The sequence below is a fragment of the Austrofundulus limnaeus genome, unplaced genomic scaffold (genome assembly GCF_001266775.1).
Source record: "Austrofundulus limnaeus strain Quisiro unplaced genomic scaffold, Austrofundulus_limnaeus-1.0 Scaffold144, whole genome shotgun sequence".
NCBI classification, from domain to species: domain Eukaryota; kingdom Metazoa; phylum Chordata; class Actinopteri; order Cyprinodontiformes; family Rivulidae; genus Austrofundulus; species Austrofundulus limnaeus.
Genome location: NW_013952546.1, coordinates 223,184 through 237,814, shown reverse-complemented (window position 1 = coordinate 237,814; position 14,631 = coordinate 223,184). Strand labels below are relative to the sequence as shown.

The 14,631-nt window shown below is 40.9% G+C and overlaps 1 protein-coding gene across 1 annotated transcript in view; it reads left to right on the top strand.

The window, feature by feature from the left end:
* The window catches only part of rftn1b (raftlin, lipid raft linker 1b), a gene marked incomplete at its 3' end in the record, with an annotated part of 147,975 nt that overhangs the window by 81,633 nt on the left and 51,711 nt on the right, over positions 1-14,631 (top strand). The window contains 1 exon segment of the mRNA XM_014016384.1: positions 12,807-13,188. Within this exon segment, the coding sequence (XP_013871838.1) occupies positions 12,807-13,188 (382 nt within the window).

Sequence of the window (14,631 nt, the reverse complement as noted above, 5' to 3'; positions counted from 1 at the left end):
GCCTTATATGGTGTTTTTGGGGTGGTAATTATGCTAATCTCCTCTCACATGCACGAGCAGAACAGGTGGAATTTATGCAGCTCATTTACACACTTTTCCTGAAGATAGAAGAGTTTATTGAATCTGACGTGACATGTTCGTACGAACCCTTTGTACGAACAAAAGTAAGAGAAATTTAGGATAAGAATACGAACATGTTCTTGCATGAGGCCCAATGTGCCTGGTAAAGTAGCGTTTTTCAAATAACTGCTTTATAAATAATACATGACATAGTAATTTATTTAATTCAAAAGTCTTTCTAATACTAACCTTATATTTGTTCAGCACAATTCTTATTCTAAAGAAATATAATTTTTGAATAGTGAATAAAAGTGAGAGAAAACAGCTGTATATTTTGTAGCATTGTTTGAGGGTTTGCAAGAAGGTCCTTGGCCAGAACTAATCCTGTTTGGGGGGTCGTGGTATGAAAAAGTTTGTGAACTAGAATTTAATTACAGTCAGACAAAGCAGATTTTATGTTAAAATGACCTGCCATACATCTACAGACTGAGTGACTGAGCACGTGCCACTGTGCACATGCATTACCCAAGCGGAAGAAAGAGTAGTTCCCTCCAACCACATTTGATTTAGACACGATTTGAATAGTTGAGCTATTTTCCACAATTTTCCTGTTAATGTGAAAACATTATGTGAAATAAATGAAGTATCAAAGTATCGATATTTTGATTTTAGTATCGATTCTAGAACGTAAAGTTCTAGTATCGGTAGTATCGATATTTCAGTATCGATCTGCACATCACTACCAGTCAAGACCACAGCTGTGGAAGTATTAAATTGCCAGAATATTGTCCAGTTTATTTGTTTACATCTTTGCTTTCACTGGATGTAAAACGTACCGAGTCAAATCCTTTCTTTGCTAATTAATAATTAATATTATAAACATGATAAATTAACAGACGTGAGCTTCTATGATGATTTCTGACAAGTTTAATATTTAAAACATGTTGATGCAAATGATAAACTTTCCTTTTTTGTACCCCCAGATTTTTATTTAAAACTGTAATTTTTTCTCTTTTTTTCTCGCTTCATCCGCCATTATAAGCAAAACAAAAAAAAAAGATCTCCCATTCGGTCCACAATGTATCTTGGGATAGGTTGTAATCGGCTGACAAAATAAAGTAGGTGAGCAGCTTATGCTAATCGCTAGCTTCTCCTATGCTAATGTCAGGTTATCCATGCTAGTCGCTTGTGGTTGCCCGATCCGTCCCAGTAGCGGTTCTGTCAGCTCATTTGTGCATGTGTTGAATGATAGACTTCTGGAATGTGCTCGATTTAGGAAAAAACACTGAAAATAATCATTTCTATACTTAATTATAAAGGTGTGTTACATTATATTCTGAAAACAGTTTTAAGGTTGTATACATTTTGATTAATAAAATATGGTTCTACAATGCGTACACATTTATTTATAATAACTTGCTAACTATTTCTAGACAGTCATGTTATAGCTCATCTTATTTTCGTTTTATTTTCTTCCTGGAGTAAAAATCCACAGCTCTTGCAAACATTGCCTTTTCTAAGAAACACTGCAGGTGATGAAAGACTGAAATCCAATGAATTCTGTCATCAGTCTAGTGAGATGCTACATGCTAAACACAATGCTTCCTGGACAGCACGGATCGTGCTCCCAGTACGGATCGGGCAGCCACAATAGCTACATTTACATGGACGAAAGTAATCGGATTAAACGGCCATTCGGAATAAAAGTGTGTCATGTAAACAGCCCTTTCGGATTATTCTGATCCGATTGAGCTCGATCCGAATGAATTGTTAATCCGAATGAAAAGGGTGGGTTATGCCGATTGATAATTGGAATGACGTTCATGTAAACACTTAATCGGATCATCTTATTCTGATTGTAGAAAACTGACCTGTGTGCACATGTCTGCTGACTTTATTCACCCGGTGGGACAGCAGCGCTCCAGCTGCGCTGCACCGTGCAGAACTTTTCCTCCTCGCTCTCTTAGATGAAAAAGGAGGCAAACAGCAGACGTTGCTTCGCAAAAAATAAAAATAAAAACACGTATTGCTTCATCTGCAGGCTGCAGCTCAACAGAGGAGTAACGGCGTCTCTACCGTTATTAAAAGCTGACACAGGTCCATCCTGAGCGCACAGAGGAGCTTTGTTTACATTTGTAACACGGAAGTAGAGCTGAATGTTTACAACACTGCGCATGTCCGGACTTTTATTCTGAATAAAACTCCGGTATCATTAATCAGATCAATATCTGCCTTAAGAATAGATATAGCCTCTTGCTACAAGGATGTAGCAACTGCTGATTGTTCAATATTCTTAATTTTGGCCATCATGTCATGCCATATCATACATCCAGATCAATGTGAAAATGACGCACATGAGACAAGCCTCCGCTAAAAAAATCCAAAATGATATAAATACACCCTGCATGTGTGGTTCTCCTCTGACAACATGCCTATGTGCAGGGAAAAAAGTAATTTCACAGAAGGGAGTTGGAGACAATCCTAAATGAGGTGTTGAGGTGTAAAAAAAGGATCTGTTTGTGGTGCTGTCCTCTGGTATTAGTGCAGCGCTCAGGAGAAAGCAGGAGCAAAGGGCTGCAGCAGGTAAACATGGTGATAAAGAGAGGTGGCTGTTCTGCAAGTGTTCAAACCACAAGACAAATCCTCTTAAACTGAAACCAAATGGAAAAGTGTTTTTATCATCAGCATGCTGGTCTGAGAGCGCTCAGAGAGAACATTTCTGTGTTTGAACAGGAGTTTAGTGAACGCTTACCCAGCTGCCACCAACATGGAGCCTTTAAACAGCAGCTGTCACCAAACTGAAGTCCAGAAGAGTGACAATAACACAATTATTTTGTGTAATCGCCACAGAAAACACAATAAAACACCAGCGTGCACACAAAGTGTTGCTGCTTTAAGAGGTGTCAGGAAAAATGAAGGAGAATTTTAAAGATTGAATTTTGTTGACAGAAATCAGTTACCCATCCATCATCCATCCATCATCCATCCATCCATCATCCATCCATCCAATCATCCATCCATCCATCCATCCATTTGTCATCCATCCATTCATTCATCCATCCATCCATCCATCCATCCATTTGTCATCCATCCATTCATTCATCCATCCATCCTCCATCCATCCTCCATCCATCCATCCATCCATCCATCCATTTGTCATCCATCCAATCATCCATCTATCCATCCATCCATCCATCCATCCAACCATCCCTCCATACATCCATACATACATACATACATACATCATCCATCCATCCATCCTCCATCCATCCATCCATCCATCCATCCATCCTTCCATACATACATACATACATACATCATCCATCCATCCATCATCCATCCATCCATCCATCCATCCATCCATCCATTTATCCATCCATCCATCCATCCATCATCCATCCATCCACCACCATCCATCATCCATCTATCATCATCCATCCATCATCCATCCATCCATCTATCATCCATCCATCCATCCTTCCATACATACATACATACATCCAATGATCCATCCATCAGCCATCCTCCATCCATCTATCCATCCATCTATCCATCCATCCATCTAGTCATCCATCCATAAATCCAATCATCCATCCATCTATCCATCCATCCAATCAGCCATCCATCAATCATCCATCCATCCAATCATCCATCCATCCATCCATCCATCCATCCATCCATCTTATCATCCATCCATCAGTCCAATCATCCATCCATCCATCCATCCACCCATCCATCCTCCATCCATCCAATCATCCATCTATCCATCCAATCATCCATCCAACCAATCATCCATCCATCAATCATCCATCCATCCTATCATCCAACCATCCATCCAATCATCCATCCATCCATCCATCCATCCATCCATCCATCCATCCAATCATCCATCCATCCATCCATCATCCATCCATCCATCATCCATCCATCATCCATCCATCCATCCTCCATCCATCCATCCATCCATCCATCCATCCATCCTTCATCCTCCATCCATCCATCCATCCTCCATCCATCCATCCATCCATCCATCCATCCTCCATCCATCCATCCATCCATCCATCCATCATCATTATTATAGTTACTCTGATGATCTGAACCAGTTGCTTCAGGCACTGCAGGCTGTACAGTTAAAAAGAAAAAACATCAAAATAGGAACTGCAGAGATGTCAAACATCTCAGTTTGTTTCTCTTCAGTCAGCTGAGTCCCACCGACCTCTGCAACATTATAAATCCATCATTTGCTGCTCCTTTTACTCCATGACTCCACCACAGCTCAGTTTGTTTGACACAGACTGTTAGACTCAACCAGAGCAGGGAGGTGAGACGTAATAAAAACTGAAGAAATGTTTTAACAGCATCAGAGATAAGATCACCCAAAATACACATAAATACCACATAAACAGGTTCCCCACGATAAGTAGCTTTCAAACCCTGAAAGGCTGTTTTTCTTTTTTGTTCTTCTCACTTATCCGAACGTGTGTTTGATCCTGGTTAACTAAACAGGACGGCGTATCTGAGGTTTTCATTCTGCAGGAAACAGGAGCCTGAGAGCTGAGATCCCAGCCGCTCTTTTATTAATGACTCAGCTCTTTAGTGTTTGTTGCTTTTATGATCAGGCAGCTGCAGAAATGCAGCTCCTCAGATGATAAATGTGACAAAGCCGCCTGTTTCAGGAGTGACGTTGCACCGTCGTCCACCTAATGGTGACGCGGGCCTCTTCTAAACCTCACTCAACAACCTTTATGTACGTTTTAGCCTTTGATTAGTCATGTAGTCAGAGTCCTGCAGGACCTCATTACTGCTGCTTATCAGTTTAATCTTCTGAGCTGCAGGAGGAACAGGAAGCCTTGCTAAAAATCTATTAAAAAGGAAGTGGACAAGGGTGAGTGGTTGAGGGGTAAAAGAAAAAAAAAGTCTGTTCTCTTCAATCTCTTGAATTTTTCTTTCTTCTTCTTGTCGTCCTCCCGTTAGTCTGTGTCATTATCATTTCAGCTTCTTTGTCTGTCATCTCCTCGTCTCTCCGGGGTTTTCATCTTGACCTTCAGACACCTCCTCCCGGTGCCACTTTAATAACTTACAGGGGAAATAGGAAATGTGGTCTCAAGTCAGAATTGAAATGGGTTTTTCACCACAGGCTGTTGGTATTCCAGCGGCGGTGCGTGGTGAGCTACTCCCTGGAATATTTCTCATCAAATTTGTGCTCTGCTTCATTTCGGTTAATGAAGAGAAATGATGCGATTTCAACCTCGAAACCTCATTTTCTTGACCTGAGGACAGTTCCCTCTGAGCCGGGGGGGGACTCCCCTGTTCGTTTAGACTAAGAGGTTCAGAAAAATGTTAACTCCGAATTTTTACTCTTTTTTTTCTCCCCAACGTGAATCTCACTCAGGACAGTTTCTGCAAACTCATTACTGCTCGTTTTATCTGTTTAGTGTCCCTGTGGCTGTTTGAGTTAACCTCGAAAAAACTAATGCTCTGATTTCATAACACCTTCACTGTCTATTTATGCTGACTCATCTCAAACCAGTCAAGACCCTGGACCGGGGAGGGAAACTCAGTTACACAAGGGGACGAAAATTCAAAACTTGGTCCAATTCAAGAGACAATTTCTGTCAATATTTACTAAAGAAATTATTGTAATAGAGATACAAATGACCTTTTCCAAACACTGTTTTTGTAACATTTAAAGCAGACATAATGTAGCAAATAAAGAAAAGTATAAAAAGTAGAAAGACACATCGTTAGCCTTACTCTCTAACAACTTATTTTTGTTTTTGTACTTTTTTTAATACGTATTTTTATTTTTTATTTTCTTTCGTCTTTTCTTATTTTTTTCAGTGATTTTTGGTCAAACGCATCACAGAAACGGCTGCACCGATCAACATGAAATTTGGTAGGAATGTAGATATGTCCGACCTACACCGCTCCAGTCAATGGTTTTACAATAGACCCCATATTTGAGGAGGGGGCTCCATCTGAAAGGGGCATCTGGACATGTAAAAATGCTTATAACTCAAAAACTATTCAACATAGGAGCGTCAGATTGTTTTGTTGTTTAGCTCTGATGAAGGCCTAGCCATCGGGCCCACCTTTGGGGCCGGATGAAATGTTAACGAGGGCCAGGTTTGGCCCGCACCCCTTGAGTTTGACAATTTGACGTTTGGTGATTTATGATCAAATTTCACCTCAAAACCTGTAAAACTGGTTAAGTTTAATTTGTGATTCTGTTTTCAGAGATCAGTTAGCTGTGGCGGCCATCTTGAACTGGGTTGACTCTTGGAGTAAATCGGCTGCAGATGCTTCTGATGAATATTTTCTGAAAGTATCTCAGTTTGTGGAGGACATGAGCAGAAACTGCTGACTGAGGAAAATGAAGGGACTGAAGCTAAACTCAGAAAATACAAACAAGAACCAAAATAAGAGGATTTATCCCACCACACGTGTGCTGGACCAGACTCTCTCTGGTCTTTGCTCGCTGTGATTTCTTTGCACCACTTCCATCATAAAGACCTAATTTATGCAGCTTCGTCTGCTGCTTAAACTCTGGGAAGCGTTAATGTGGGGGTCTAATCTCAGGGGTCTAATTGGAAAATTCTTAAGCTGGAAACTTTCCAAACTGCAGACTGACCGACCTTCGTGCTCTTAAATAATCATGACCCATCATTTCTTTCAGCTTTAGCTGTTTTTACTGTGACGGGGATGAAACCAGCAGCTGCTGGGATGTTTGCTGACAGGTGTTACACAACAGACTCATTAAGGAAGAAAGAAGTTCTGTTTAGTTTCAGACTCGTCTGTTTACTGCAGCTGATTTCAGGTGATGACCTGAAGGTGCTGATTATTAACACACAAAAAGCTGTTAGAGAAAACAGCTGCTGCTCTGAGAAATCTGAAGCTCTTCTGTTTGCTGAAACCTGTCAGCGAGGTTATTCTGAGTTTGTTCACATGCTGACAATATTACAAATCTTTTATTATCTCTGTGTTTAAATTTGTCGACACCGGGCTGACTGCAGCATCACAACTAAAAACAGCAATACAATACACAAATATTACATGAAATTAGGGCTGTGTATTGGCAAGAATTTGGCGATACGATACATATCATGACAGAGGAGTCACGATACGATATATCCCGATATATTGCGATACTGTAAGCAAGGTGATATATTGCGATTTTTTTTGGTCCAAAAATTCTATTAAATAAAAACCTCTTACTGGGAAAAAAAAATGAAAAACCAAAATTCAATGTCTCAGAAAATTCTATTACATAGACATGCGCTAGCCTTCTGTAACGTGAAGGTTGACTACAGTTGGAAAAAAGAGCGAACAAAACATTTAATTTGGCTTAAAATACAGACATTCTGATAAATAAGTAACTGTTTGTAACCTTACCTCAGCTTAGAAGGCAGAGGGTGTCGGTCTTTTCCGCTCAGATTCAGCTATCGGAGCATGAAGCTAATGTTGACTCACAATGCTAATGCTCTCTTACCCTCTGGTGCTCAAGAGGTAGAGGAGCCAAGTGTCTGGCTCACTGCTGCCAACTAGTGGTCAGAGGCTGAACTACAACACAAAAATGAACAGCTGGCAGGAAAGTTGACATTTTAAACCTTAAAAAAAATCGATACAGGGTTTTAGAATATTGATACAGTATCGGGAAATGAAATATCGCAATATTTCAGCGTATCGATATTTTCTTACACCCCTACATGAAATGTGCAGAAATGTCAGAAAATCAGTTCTTACAGTTTAAAAACAAAAACAAAACATTATTTTTTAATATGTTAATGACAATTTTTCTGTTTTATTGAACCTTTTAAACCATTTAAACGTTATTATCAGCATTGTTTCAGGGTTTTTATTATGTAAAGTGACAATTCAGATTTCCTTCTGCTTTATTCTTCATTATTTTTATTTTCTCATTTATCCATTCTTCTCTGTGCGTTTTCTATTTATTCAGGTTTATTATTTTTACACCGCTCTGCTCACACTTTTATTTTTTGCACTCAGTTATTTATCTGTTTCCATTAAATCCCCTCCCATCAAATCAAACTATTTGTTTCTGTGTTTGTTTGTTTTTTTTCTATTTCCATATTTTTCATTTAACCCTCACTCCCTGTGATTTGTTTTGATCGGTCATCTCGACACTTCTGCCGGTTTGAGTTGCAGAGATGAAAAGCATAAATCTGCCCTGAATTGTTCTAAATCGTCGAGAGCGAGGCTTAATGAAACCGTGATGACAAAAATAAAAATGGAAGCAGAAACTAAATTCAATCATTACAAGCCGTCATTTGAATCTATTGTTCCATCTGACAATCGTCAGTCGGAGTCGTTCGTTTCTCCCTCTGCCCGCCTCTGTTTCCTTTAAATGAGACACAACAGTTGCTCCTTTTTATGTCAGCAATTCCATTTGGACGTTATTGGGACGAGGACGATGATGTGGAAGCAGGCAGACAGCTTCCAAACGATGCTAAACAATAACGGCCCGAGACACTGGGACTGTTTTCCAATTCAATTTCATAGTGAATAACCTGCAGTTTGATTTGATATTTATTTTCTCCCCTCAATGGGGGCTCAAATATAGAGGTGGAGGTGGGGGGTGAGGGGGGGTATTTTTGCCTGGGCTCTGAGGCAGAAATGGAGAATGACGTCGTTAACATCCTCTGACAGTTAAATGTTTCAGTCTGAGGCAGCGACGACAAACGAGAAAACTGAGATTTTCTGATTGAAACAACGAGAAACTCTGGTTCCACTTTAGAAAAAGGATAAACTTGTAAATGATTCTATAAAAACACTTTATAAAGCATTAATTAAATGGTATAAAATTAAATAACTTTATAGGAGCAGGACTTCATTAATATATTGTTTCATCAATTAAAATGATTAAAGTTTTATGAGTTGGTTGATTATAACATTCTGCAGGTTATATATAAGGCTGATAAAATGTGTTGCCTGTGAAACTCAATCAAAGTTTGTTAAGAGGTTAAGCTGCTATAATTTGAAGGGACTAAAAATGTTTGTTAAACCAAAAATCTGAACAGATTTGAAGGACAGATGCACTTTAGTCAGAGTTATAAGACTATGGAATAATCTGTAAAATGATTCTAAAAGTATTGGATTAATCACTTTGTTTAAAAAAACAATGAAAGGGAAATTGTTTAGTCTGTATTTGTAAGTTACTGTTTTAGGAGAGAGCTTTTTTTTGTTTTATTATTTGATTGTTATTTTTGTTTTTTTGAAAATAGGGTCAGATATTAGATTTTTTTTTCTTCTTCTGCCACCTTTCATTTGATTTGATTTGTATTGTTTAGTTGTGTGTAATGACTTTTGTTTTGTTTTCTAAATGAAATAAATAAACATTCTAACAAAAAATTCACCCTGCTGCAGGACAAAGAAAAGGTCACATGACTGTTATTGTTGCGGGGGGCTTCGGGGGGCTATGACCCCCACAATAATTTGGTCCAATCAATATAACCCCCCCCCCCCACCCCCACACACACACACACACACACACACACACACACACACACACACACACACATACACACACACACACACACTCGCCAATAAAATGACATCATTTGTTCTAACACAATAAAAATGAACTGGATAATACACCGCTTGTTTTTATAACTTTGAGCTGATTTTAAAATTTACTCTGGTTGTGTCCAAATAAAGGGTTTGGGTCTTTTGAAGGACACGGCCTACCTGGTCTAGGTGGGCCGGGTCCTTGACTGCGAAGACTGAAAAAAAAAATGGTTATGAATTTACCCCGGCGTACGTCCTGTCGCCTTGCAACAGCATGACCCGAAACAGAAGGAAAAATAGATCAAAATGATCAAAATATCAATATTTTAGTTTAATAAATATTATAAAACAATAAAATAAACTTAAAGGTAATATTTGAAGAATTTATGGACCCGCCGTATAGGTGCAGGTTTATTTCTCTAAACCAGCTTGTTTTTTTTCTTCTGACAAGAATAATGTTAAAAACATGTTATTAACAACTCAACTGCTTGAAACTTTTGATTTTTATACCGACAGATTGTTCTTTAAAACTGTACTCCTTTCTCTCACTTCGTCCACCATTAGCAGAATAAAAATCTCCAGCTCGCAGTGCATTATGGGATATGGTGAACCGAGAAGGATCCATGGGACCCGTCCCTCAAATCAGTGTAAAAAGACTCATTTGAGTTTGGACAGCCAACGAATTCGGCCTTCGGAGGACCGAGCCCCTGAATTTAGACACAGCCGATGTCATACAGTGTGTACGTTTTAGCATAATCACTAACTCTTGGAAAATTAAGAAACTTAAGTATGTCTTATCATCCTAATAACGTAAAATATTTGTTACTGTTGAGAAAAAAATCTTTATTGTTGAACTGGTGTGGAACAGAAAAGGTGCACCGTAGAAAACAGGAAACAAGTAAATCACAGTAAAAGTATTACAATGTATTTTAACCCCAAAATATCTTGAATCGTTTTACAAAAGTAAATTATTCCTACATAAATAATGACCCCCCTCCACACACACACACACACACACGGGTAGACTTAAAAAGTTACACCTTTGAACAGTAGAATAATTACTACATTTATTCAAGTATAATTCGTAAAATTTAATCCAGAATATCATCCATAGAGTTGGGGGGGTAGTACTATACTCAGATAAATATATTTACTTGTGTATTTTAACTGAAATATCGGCTTCATTCACAAAATGCATGAGTCCGGAAATGAGACTGCGTTGTAAAAATCAGTTGAAGCGAGCCCTGACACTCCTCTGTGCTTCAGAGTGAGATAGTAACAGATCCAGGCAGAAGACATGATGTGAAAAAAGGGGAAGCAGTCCTGTACCTTAGTAATGATAACAAACTAATGACATTAGTGTGTGACTGGGCCGCTCCTCGAACAACAACAAACACACGTTCGTCTTTAATGGCTGCCGTCTACCGGTGTTCTGAAAAAGTTTTTATCCCTGAAAAAAGTTTCCCCACCAGAGGGGGCGCTCACGAGTAGGAAGAGATCTGCTTTTCCCCCAGAAGATGGTCCAAATCTCATGTGAAGTCTCTGACTTTTGTGTTGGCGCCTCCTGGTGGACTATGTGTAAAATGCCAGAATTCATATGATGCTGCTACAGCTGATATACACTCACCGGCCACTTTATTAGGTACACCACGCTAGTAACGGGTTGGACCCCCTTTTGCCTTCAGAACTGCCTCAATTCTTCGTGGCATAGATTCAACAAGGTGCTGGAAGCATTCCTCAGAGATTTTGGTCCATATTGACATGATGGCATCACACAGTTGCCGCAGATTTGTCGGCTGCACATCCATGATGCGAATCTCCCGTTCCACCACATCCCAAAGATGCTCTATTGGATTGAGATCTGGTGACTGTGGAGGCCATTTGAGTACAGTGAACTCATTGTCATGTTCAAGAAACCAGTCTGAGATGATTCCAGCTTTATGACATGGCGCATTATCCTGCTGAAAGTAGCCATCAGATGTTGGGTACATTGTGGTCATAAAGGGATGGACATGGTCAGCAACAATACTCAGGTAGGCTGTGGCGTTGCAACGATGCTCAATTGGTACCAAGGGGCCCAAAGAGTGCCAAGAAAAGATTCCCCACACCATGACACCACCACCACCAGCCTGAACCGTTGATACAAGGCAGGATGGATCCATGCTTTCATGTTGTTGACGCCAAATTCTGACCCTACCATCCGAATGTCGCAGCAGAAATCGAGACTCATCAGACCAGGCAACGTTTTTCCAATCTTCTCTTGTCCAATTTCGATGAGCTTGTGCAAATTGTAGCCTCAGTTTCCTGTTCTTAGCTGAAAGGAGTGGCACCCGGTGTGGTCTTCTGCTGCTGAAGCCCATCTGCCTCAAAGTTCGACGTACTGTGCGTTCAGAGATGCTCTTCTGCCTACCTTGGTTGTAACGGGTGGTTATTTGAGTCACTGTTGCCTTTCTATCAGCTCGAACCAGTCTGCTCATTCTCCTCTGACCTCTGGCATCAACAAGGCATTTCCGCCCACAGGACTGCCGCTCACTGGATGTTTTTTCTTTTTCGGACCATTCTCTGTAAACCCTAGAGATGGTTGTGCGTGAAAATCCCAGTAGATCAGCAGTTTCTGAAATACTCAGACCAGCCCTTCTGGCACCAACAACCATGCCACGTTCAAAGGCACTCAAATCACCTTTCTTCCCCATACTGATGCTCGGTTTGAACTGCAGGAGATTGTCTTGACCATGTCTACATGCCTAAATGCACTGAGTTGCCGCCATGTGATTGGCTGATTAGAAATTAAGTGTTAACGAGCAGTTGGACAGGTGTACCTAATAAAGTGGCCGGTGAGTGTATATTTCTTGTCAAAATACCTTTTAGTACAAATGTTGTTAAAAAAAAAAAAGAACAGTCCAATGATCATTTTACTGATATGTATAAAGACTGCAAAGGCTGAAAAATCTTGGTCTGTATGAAATTGGAGGTAGTTTGAGGATTAAATTTTTATGCTTTTTAAGCTCAAAAAAAAGAGGGGGTCATATTATACATGAGATCGTATTATACACGAATAAATACGGTAATCCAAATATTATTTTTTATCACTGTAATCTAAAACAACATTAATTTTCTGTCACCGTTGCTCAAATTAAACCAGAAACTTTTTGATTAAAGCAAAGATTTCTCAGAATAATTTCATGTTTTGATTCTGTTTTCATGTCCTCTCCGTCCAACAGCAGATCCAGGATGCTGCTGATCAGGGCGTGATGTTTGTGGGATTCGTCCAGGAACCTTACGGAGCCCCGTGCACCCGCATCCGAGAGCCGGAGACCCCTTCGCTGTCCCTGCACTCCAGCCCCAGCTCCGTGCTCGGGTCCCTGTGCAGCAGCAGCCCCTCCGACCCCTCCAGCCCCAGAAACCACGCGGACCCCCGAGCCCCGGTCGACGGGGCCGACAAGAACCAGAGCCACGGCGGAGTCTCGCCCGCAGCCTCCCCTCTGTCCGACGGAGACCTGCAGAACAGCGAGGAACTGACGGAGGAGGACTCGCCGTGCCACAACAACAACAAGGACCGGGGCACGGATCCAAAGCAGAGGCTGAGATACCGGAGAGGTGATGGTGAGTGGTCGCCACGGCAACAATCACACATCAACACTGAGAGGAAAGGATGTGTTAAAAAAATACAATTTACATGATGTGAAAATGAAAGAACCAAAGAGGGGAAAAGGAATAAACTCTGAATCTGAGACACTAATTTAAATTCAAAATAATTTTTTTTTACCTCAAGTGGATTTTTTTTATAAAAATTAAACTGCAGACATGTTTTCCAGATGGAGAATAAAAATATGTCCAAAACATCAAATCCTTTTAGCCAACTAACATCTGCTGAAGATCATAGAGTCAGCCAGAGGATGGAAGTTAATGGAGAGAAACTCAAACTCTCCTTTTGGCCCTTTAATGAATCGTGTTTCTGTCCAGAATCATGTGGTTTTAATATCAACAGAACCTGTTTAAGAGGAACCTCTTCTGTTGGATTCAAAGACCAACAGAATGTTTATTTTTTGTAATATTCTTTGTTCTTTCAAACCAAACCAGACCAACCTTTTATCAGGCAGGAAACCAGTTTATGTTTAATATATTTTACCAACAGATGAAACCTCAGAGATAGGCTGAGAAGCTCAGTCATCCAGGAGGGACTCAGAGTAGAGTCGCTGCTCCTCCACGTTGAGAGGAGCCAGTTGAGGTGGTTCATCTGGTTAGGATGCCTCCTGGACGCCTCTCTGGTGAGGTGTTCCGGACACGTCCCACCGGGAGGAGAACCAGAGGAAGACCCAGGACACACTGGAGGGACTGTGTTTCTCAGCTGGCCTGGGAACACCTTGGGATTCCCGCAGAGGAGCTGGTCCAAGTGGCTGGGGAGAGGGAAGTCTGGGTCTCTCTTCTTAGGCTGCTGCCCCCGAGACCCGAATGCTGCTGCCCCCGAGACCCAAATGCTGCTGCCCCGAGACCCGAATGCTGCTGCCCCCGAGACCCAAATGCTGCTGCCCCCGAGACCCGAATGCTGCTGCCCCCGAGACCCGAATGCTGCTGCCCCTGAGACCCAAATGCTGCTGCCCCCGAGACCCGAATGCTGCTGCCCCCGAGACCTGACCCCGGATAAGAGGAAGACAACGGACGGACAGAAGAAAACTTTACAGGTTCATAATTTGGAGCATGAAGGGCACTTATCCACACTTATATCTATCCAGTCGTCCATTCAACAGATCATCCATTCATTCATCCATCCATCAGATCATCCATCCATCCATCAGATCATCCATCCATCCAACATATAATCCATTCATCTATCCATCCATCAGATCATCCGTCCATCCATCAGATCATCCATCCATCCATCCATCCATCCATCCATCCATCCATCAGATCATCCATTCATTCATTCATCCATCCATCCATCCATCCATCCATCCATCCATCCATTCATTCATTCATTCATCCATCCATCCATCCATCCATCAGATCATCCATCCATCCAACAGATCATCCATCCATCCATCCATC